This window comes from Scomber japonicus, chromosome 17, assembly GCF_027409825.1.
Source record: "Scomber japonicus isolate fScoJap1 chromosome 17, fScoJap1.pri, whole genome shotgun sequence".
Taxonomy (NCBI): Eukaryota; Metazoa; Chordata; class Actinopteri; order Scombriformes; family Scombridae; genus Scomber; species Scomber japonicus.
Window position 1 is genome coordinate 13,627,562 of NC_070594.1, and position 8,908 is coordinate 13,636,469.

General features: G+C 39.8%; 1 protein-coding gene across 1 annotated transcript; it reads right to left on the reverse strand.

The window, feature by feature from the left end:
* Positions 1-866: 866 nt before the first annotated feature.
* On the reverse strand, positions 867-7,111 carry cipcb (CLOCK-interacting pacemaker b). Its single transcript, XM_053337068.1, has 4 exons — positions 6,763-7,111; positions 5,949-6,137; positions 5,680-5,858; positions 867-2,901 (listed from the first exon to the last, which is right to left on the reverse strand). Exons 2-4 carry the CDS (start codon positions 6,079-6,081, stop codon positions 1,963-1,965), a joined length of 1,251 nt encoding a protein of 416 aa, XP_053193043.1. The 5' UTR covers positions 6,082-6,137; positions 6,763-7,111; the 3' UTR covers positions 867-1,962.
* Positions 7,112-8,908: the final 1,797 nt, after the last annotated feature.

Below are 8,908 nucleotides of genomic sequence, written 5' to 3' on the forward strand. Positions count from 1 at the left end.
TACACTTGTAGTGTGCTTATGCCTCACAATGCACTTCAAGTTAAACAATGACTTTTGCAGTCTGCCTCAAAATTACCATAGCTGCCATTAAATTCTGTTCAGAAACGATGTCAGAGCTACTCATAGAACACTTTAGTGCAAATGTAAAGTTCTGTGATCTACATTGAACTTGAATATTAAGGCCATGATTTATAAACGTACAAAAAGTGACTAATGAAGCACCCCAAGCTCCACAATTGTTCCTAATTTAGACATAATTGTTAGACTTTATTTGTTAAATATAATTAGAGGGCCATAAGTTGATGCACAACTGGTCTTCACCAAGAAAACAGACATGATGCTTGTCTAATGGTCTCCACAAGGTTCACACAATGAATCATTGCATACAGTCAAAAAAAACATAAAGAAACTTAACAGAAAACAAAAAACTTAAATTAGACAATATTGCCACTTTAAATTATATCAATTCGTATATAAAAACACACATACAAAAACAAAATGACACAACTTTCACTCAAGACACGAAGACCTTTTTGAACTATAGGAAGCACCCTTTAAATGATCAAGGTAGCCTCTGAATAGCTGTTCAGACTAGTTTGCACTGTCACTTAAAGCTGCCATCAACAGGATGGGAATGCTAAGCTGGAAACTGTCAACAGACTGTGCCAAATCTTTCACCAAGTTTCACAATGCAGCAGGAACTAAACACACTTTAGGCACATATTTTGTCTATTTAAAAAGATGCTGACTGGTGAGAGGCCCTGAACACATTCAATGTGACGTGAGAACATTTTCTATAAGCCTATCATAATCATAGATATTACATAACTGCTGCATGTAAGAGCAGAATTGAGCAATGATGGAAAACCGTTGTGTAATGAGTTTTAGATGAAATACCTGCTTGAAGCTTTAATCAAGCATTTGGATTTTGAGCCTGTATTGTGCATTCAGTAAAAAATAAAATAAAATAAAATAAAATAAAATAAAATATATATACATTTATCCCTTCATGCCTTAGATCCAAATCTCTCAGGGTTTTTGGGTGTTGATTGCCAATGAGCAAAACATTTCTGTGCAGAAGAGAGGCAGTTTCAGTGGAAGTGATTGAGTCAGGCTCAGCACAGCAGTACAGTGAGCTGCGACTCTGTCCTTGTTTGACCTTCAAGACCAGACACACCAAGCCAACAGTTGGCCACCAGGCAGTGCGTGCAGCCGCCTGCTGCCCAAAGTTTTTGCAATATCTTTCACTTCTGGGAAACGTCAGCAGATATCTGCGGTTGTTTGGACGATTAAGCTTGTTGAATCTGCAGCGAAGACAATTAGAGAGCTCTCTGACCGGCTGTTCAGTGAAGCAAATATATAATTTTACTAATTTAGCATGGCTTCTCCTTGTTTTTCAAATCCATGTTTAAGACCACAGGCTGACAAAGCCAAGAATACAACTGCAACTTTTTAAAGAGAGAAGTACTGGTCTTCACAGTCCATAATCAAAGTATAAAACGTTACCATTTAAAAAACCTGCCATAAAAACAGCAGTATAGTTTGCTTTGCTTCCCTCTCCAAGATGTTCCCTGAATTACAAAAGCCAGACTGCTGACTCAAACGTTTCCTCTCATGCAGGTGCAGGACATGCTGTACGCTGGCAGTCAACTGGCCTGCCGATACAGTCTATTGATGAGTTACAGTGCAATTTCCAACAGAAGACGTGAAGCAATGACAAGTCTATCAACTCTAATTCTTTGAGGTCGGCTTGGTGTGTCAAGGCCCTACGGCAGACGGCAGCCAAAATGTAGGCCACAGCACACTGCGTGAAATAGTCTGGGAGTGGGGTGGGGGGTAGGGGAGTGTATTGTGGAGCACATTACTTTCAGTCCATCTGTCTCTTTTCGCTCCAACCCCCAACCTGGCCTGCTTTTCCCCAATCCCAGTCTAAAGGATTTGCCATCTAGTACTAGCCTAGGTCTAATCTTCCCTTAAGCTGGTCTGAGCAGCTCTCTCCTTTTCTTTTTCCAAGTCTTCCTCCTGAAGGCTGGCCTGCAGTTTAACACAAATGCTGGTGTCACCGCTGTGCAGAGCCTGTAGAAAGAGGTCTGTTTGTTCTTTTAGCCGGTCTAGGTCAGTTTGGGTGCGTCGGTTCTGCCTGAGGAGCTCCTTGGTGCGCAGTGTGATGTCTAGTAAGCCAGATTTATTCAGGATGTTGTAAGTGTTGCAGAAGCGCTTCCTCTTCGAATCAGGATCACTGTCGCTGTGGTTAAACTCTGCTGGTGAGCTGTCCTGTAGGGTGACTGCCTGAGGGACAGGGAGTGGCAGGTTTTTGGAGTTAGTGGTGTGAGTACAAGACAGTGAGGGGGTCGACTCTGACTGGCTGACAGCTGATGAAGGCCTCTCCTTGGCAGCAATACTGCTGGAGCTGGTTTCTGTTGTGGGCAGAGAAAGTCGGCTCTGAAGCAGAGGAGAAGCTGTGCTGGGGGTAAGAGGCAGAATGGGAGTGGTTGAGCCAGACTTCACAGTGCCACCACACAGACTTCTCTTCTGCTTCTCTCTTTGGTGGGAGGTCAAACTGCTACCCCTCTCTGACCCTGAAGAAGAGGAGGAGTAAGAGGAGGAGTAAGAGGAGGAAGAGGAGGAGGAGGAAGTGGAAGAAGATGAAGATGCAGTTCCTCTCCCTGAGGAACTGGAGCTGTCTCCAGGATGAGGAGCAATCTTGGGGTAGGATTTCAGGATTGGAAGATACTTCTTTGGACGTCTTTGTCTAGAGGAGGTCTCTTTGGAGGCAGGTGAAGCCTGACGAGAGACGACGGGCTGGAGGAAAACAACCTGAGGCTGCTGGACCACAGGTTGAACCACTTCCACTGTAGGACTGTAGCCCCAGGGCTTCAGAGCAGGAGGACTATCTCCAGGCTGCAAAGACAAAAGAGCCAATATTGAGTGCTTTTAATGGCAGGTCCTCAACGAGCGTTTCCCCATTTCACATTTTCTTTGTTACTATTTACATTGACACACAAAGAAAAAACACTCTCCACAAATAAAATGACAAAGTACCAAATAGGACTACACATAACCATTATTTACATCATCAATTAATATTCTGATACTTGTGAAGTGAAGAATTCATCATTTATTCTATTCAATATTTAACACTGACAGGGGCTCATCATAAATTTTGACAAAACGTTTCATCAAATGAATTGCTTATTGACCACATTACATTTTTACTAGATAAATTATCAAATTTAGTTGTCCCTTATAACACCAAGCTTACAGGTTATAATTAAATATAGAGCTGTGATTATTCGATGAACCGCTTGATAGTATAAATTGGCAATTATTCATCATCTAAAGCCTTTTTAAGAAAAAATGCTGATATGTTTCATAAAGGGGATTTATTTTCCTTATTTTCAATCATATAATGTAACGTAGCCGAAGTGTCAAAATAATGAAATGAACGTAAACAGAAGTAATCCTGGTTAGCCAAAAGCACCTGCTTCATGCTGCTCTAAATATTTGGTTTCCATTGATTTTTTTCTACTGTCAGCATTTTTCCATTGTTTTGGGTGTAGTCATGACTTGGCGTGGCATGCTGGCATGCTGTGTGTGTTGTTCCATTAAACAGCATAGCAAAGTAAAATAAGTAGTTTTCCTGTTGAAGGTGTGTCTATCATCTGAACATCATCACCACTGTGGCCTTTTCTATTTGTACCATTCTTATCTGCATTGTTTCTACTTGATCTGCTGAACAAATGGCACCAGATTTCTCTATATGTCCTTTTTTTCTTATGAAGCTCTGCTAATTCGGTGAGGAACACTGTCAAGTTTCCTGAATGAGGCTGAACTAAGTGGTTGCATAAAAGACCACTATAAGATTGAAATCACGATTATTAAAACAATTTTTTTTAAACTTTAGAAACATGCTGCATTTATTGGACATTTCTTGTCCATTCGGCTTAATTAATTTTCTCTCCAAGCAGTAGCCTTTTATCTGCCGCTTAAAGCAACACACAGCAGAAAATGTGCAGGGATATTAGTGCTGGTTGAGCGGATTAAGATGACAACAGTTCACACAACACATCCTGGTTTTTAATAATTAGTCAGTAAACTCAGCATTGTCTGATGCAGGCTGGAAACTACACACTTTTATTTACAGTTAAAACATTTTGCTGTGTTTCAGCTTCTGTAAAACTAATGGAGCTGCGGCGGCTTCCAGTAGCTTCTGGTCAAAGCTTTCAAACTAAAACCTTTGTTACTGTGCGCTTCTCATTATTATTAACAAACAAAGTTGGGGCTTGTAATATCCCGGGAGAAAACACAAAACAGGAGGGTGGCGGGAGATGGATCTAAAATACAGGGAAACGGGAGTGTTGGCAACTCTGGTGTACAGTGCATGCTGTGTGGGAGGGACGGAAATACACATCCGCGGCTTTTTGCAGACTGTTTCTATACAACGTTGCACAACGGGAAATGACAAAAAATCCTTTCCCCCCAATTTTATTAGTTTTGTGATCGTTTGGCCCCAAAATTAAATTTCGATTAATTGAGCAGCCTTATGCAAAGCTACTCTAGTGGAGTAGATATAAATATAGAGCTGGATCCCCTTTAAGTTCTCTATGATAGTAAACTGAATATTTTTGGATTATGAATATTGGTCGGGACTACACAAAACATTTAAGGTTGCATCTAAAGCTTTGTGAAATGGTGATCATCAATTTTCACAGTTTTATAGACCAGATAACTAATTTATTACCACCTACTACTACTACTACCAACAGATTGATCGATAGGGAAAAAATCATTAGTTCCAGCCCTAATTACCCATTAAATACCCCAATGTGATGGGGCTACTAAAAAGTAAAAACAGAAAAGGTTTAACACAGACTTAAGAAAAACCATTGACTTCAATTCTGCTGAACAAACTGTGGCAGAAAACGTCACCTTCAAAAGTTGAATAATAATAATAATGAGTAAGTAAGCACCATTCTTCTTTTTTGATTGCCCTACCTTATCCTTCCAACTACATTTTTAAAATAAATTTAAATAAGCCACTTCTACTTTATCTGCCGTTGGTCAGCAAGGAGTCTTGAAGCTATGTGAATGGTCAGTGTTGTTTCGGGGATACATTCCAGACAGCTGTGACTAGAGCGTGAAAACACCCTTAGGTTAAACCTGCAATGCGGAACTTTTAAATATATGTGAATGTCCTTAACATTCGAACCCCCGCCAAACAAGTTCACACAGGTTTGACATTCCATGCTCTGTCCACAGAGCCTTCAGCTCATTTCCTGATAGCTCTCTGCTAACTTGAAGTGGGATAAAATAATTTTTCTTGCAGCTTTTATTTATAGGACTGAATGGATCATCAAATTCTAAAATTGAAATGAATGATTTGTTGAGGTTGTGCGACTACAGTGGGGACTATGAAGTAAGTAGATGACAATGTCAATGTTTTTGTAATTACTCTCACTGCCAGAGAGGGGAGAAAAAACGTTCAGCACTGCAGTTTTAAACACAGGTGTAATAAACTGAGACGGCCGCTTTCCTGGAGTAGCCTGATTATACGACTGCCTCAAATTAAAAAGGCTGAGGGTTGAACCTCTGAGCAGAAGCAGAGAATGAGTTAAGTCAAACTCAGTATTTTATGTTTATGCTACATAATTAAGGTATTGATGTGTAGTAGTCATGTACCTGCTTAAGGAGAACATTGTTCATGATGATCATTGGAGAGAGGTTGGAGTAGGAGCCTCCTACCACAGCCAGCTGAGAGGGCTGCTGCCCTGAGCCAGAAGACTTTGGTGCCCCTGCAGGGCGAGGTGACTGCTCACTGTCTGTGGTGTCCATGGTGCTCAGGTGCTCTGAGCTTGCATCTATAGACCAGGAAGAGGAATAACTGGGATTCATTAAATCAATCTTTATAATTAAAAGCACATAAAACTGTGACAAAAGCGAAATCGTACCTGAGAATCCAGAGTCCCTCTCAGAATCAGCTCGGGAGCCTCCAGACTTCATGATGGAAGGTCTGTTTTCTGCCCTTGAGTGGCTCTCTGCCTTCCTTTTGGTGCTCATCTTCTTTTCTTGTTGTACTGACATTATCCTTGGCTCCACAAGCTCTCAAAGCAATCACATCAGCATATCAGAGGATAGATCTAAGAATGCACGGAGAACACAAAGTAAACCCATTTGTGGTGTCAATAACAGATTTATCCAGATACAAAGACGGCATTGTAGTTTTCTAACCTTACTGGATTGTGACGAAAATAATATTGCCTATAGTATGGCCATCATTTTTCACAATGAGCACATCTAACACCCACCCAGTTTCCATTAAGTTGCGTAGCGTTGCCATTATTGTACGAAAACAACAAAAAATATAACTCAGCTACACAAAATATTAATATCAAAGTATTAAATTAGCTAAAAAATAAACTTTAACATTATTAGTTGGCGTTAACTTAGTTAATAGGCACGTTATTAACAACCACGAAACATTAAATCTGCAGGACATGCCAGGCTGTTTAATGTTTGCATTTATAGTATATACATACACAATGCATTTGGGGGAACTTAAAATATTTCTGACCTAGCTATAATCCCCCCCCATATAAAACAACATATATTTTAAGGAAACAATGCGAACAATTCAAGTAAACAATGGGGGCTAACATTAAATGCAAAGCTAATGTTAGCCCAAAGTCTGGTTAGCCTTTAGCGTTTACTGACACAAAGTGGACAACAATTACAAAACAGACTTTAAAAAATCAATATGCCTACTTTTGTGCTGGTGCTGCTCCGACGACGCTGTCTAGGAAGCAAGGGGGAACGGGTTGCCTCCTGTCGAGGTGCCTAGTTAAACGTACCGACTGTTTTTCCTGGTGTGGCCACCGCTGATACTGCTGCTGCTGCCCGGCCTGTACTAGGAGTCTGCGTCCCACGGTACTCTCCACGAGACTCACCACCCCTCCCCTGTCCGCCCGGTCACATGCGAAGCACGGTGGGAACACCCGTTCACTATTAACGTCTATTTCGCCTTCTGTGAGCATCCAAACTCAGATTGGGACATTAGCTGCCTGTTTGCGTCAGTTTAACCCACCAGCGATTGTTTCCGAGCGTCAAAAAGCTTAAAAAGACAGGATATTCATTTTAGCCATTTGCCATATATGGTAATTGGGGGCGTGGTTTTATCTGGAGTACCGGACACGTCACATTCTTTAGGGTTCTGCGCCCGCCCAGTGTGCCGTTATTCTGGCTCCTGATTGGCCAGCGCAGCCAGCAGCTGAAAAACGTGACCGCTGCCGAATGTGTGGCGAAGCTAAGGACATTGTGTTCGGTGTGCCGCCGAGAAGTGTACAGTCCTGTACAGGCACATCAAACGTGTCGACGGGGCGTCTGGTGAGGTTTAGAGTGTAATATTCTGGTGTAGCCTATTATATAATAGCTTGGAAGTCCTCTCTTCTGTATGCTGGAAGAAGTAAACACAACCACCCCTCAGAACAAAACGTACTCACGTGCAGGCATGCTGCTTTTCACTGCATCATTTTTTACTATGAACATCTAGTTCCCATGCCTGCAATAACAAAACTAGAGGACAAGATAACCACCATTAAGCACAATAAGAGCAGAGTGGAAAACAAAAAATATGACAAATATGAGTAAAAGGTGGCATTAAGTTTACTTTAGTTAGCACAGTTCAAATTTACATTAAAAAAAAAGATAATATACAATGCAGATGTTAAAATTTCACAATATTACAGAAAATAATATGACCACATAAAAGTGAGAACAAACCAAATAATTACAATATACAGTCACCGGCCACTTCACTAGGTACACTTGTGCAATGTAATTCAATCCAATACATCAGCTCTGCCATAATTCTACTTTCTGAGGTTTATACAATGTTATTTTTTGTAAACATTGTCAAAAAAGTGATCATTTTACTTTATGTTTATTACTGAGGTCGTACTAAGTGGTGGTGGTGTACTGAGGTGCATTATATTGACTGGTGTTCCTAATATTTTGCCCCCTTCATGTATGTTCATCTGTACATGATACATGGAAACTATGACTGAAACAAATAGACACAATACGTTGAGAAAAAAAGTTAAAAGTTAAATACAGCAGTTAAATATTCCTTTCAACATCTTTTAAAACTTTTTAAAGATCAGAACAGTTTTTCTCAGATTTGAAAAGCTATTCCATAACTTGGTACCCCTAAATCTTAACGAAAATTGACTTCTGCAAGTAAGAACTGGAAGGATGAAGATGAAGTTGAAACCAATGACCAACAAAACGAAAAGATGCCTGGTGATCTTGTGAATTACTTTGTGAGCAGTGTTGAGGAGTAACTAACAGCATTACATAGTTTAACTACAAAATTAATGTAACTGTAATCCCTTACAGAGAAGATAAAAAAGTTACTTATGAATAGGGCTGAGTACCAGTACCAATCCAAGTACCCTTAAAGTGATACTGATACCAATTGAGTACTACCCATCATGTAATACCCATCATGTGAATAAAAGCATAACATTACATAAAATGCCACCACTCCTCCACATCTAAATTATTAAATTTTTACAAAAATGCATTTTGTAAGTCTTCAAGTGTTTAATAATTATTAATTGAGGAAAGCTTGTGTCAATTGGCTGTGAAGAAGTCCATACAAATAGATAAATTAAATATTTAACATGTTACTGAATACACATATTGCTGTTTTAAATTCTTTGAAATCAATATTCTTGTATATAATTTGTAAATAATTCATGACGTGGTCTCATTTGGAGCAGACATGGGCTTAAATGATGTCAGAGTACCGATTAAGCCCATGCCAGACTTTTTACTTTTTTCATAAAATAACTTTATTTTATATTCCAAAGACTACATGAACTAATGTATACATTTGAGAGATAAATATTAC

Coding starts and splice junctions, on each gene's coding strand:
- cipcb (XM_053337068.1), bottom strand. CDS start 6,081: ATGTCAGTACAACAAGAAAAGAAGATGAGCACCAAAAGGAAGGCAGAG. Junction 5,859..5,948: donor GAGGGACTCTGGATTCTCAG/GTACGATTTCGC, acceptor CCTGGTCTATAG/ATGCAAGCTCAGAGCACCTG. Junction 2,902..5,679: donor ACAATGTTCTCCTTAAGCAG/GTACATGACTAC, acceptor TTGTCTTTGCAG/CCTGGAGATAGTCCTCCTGC.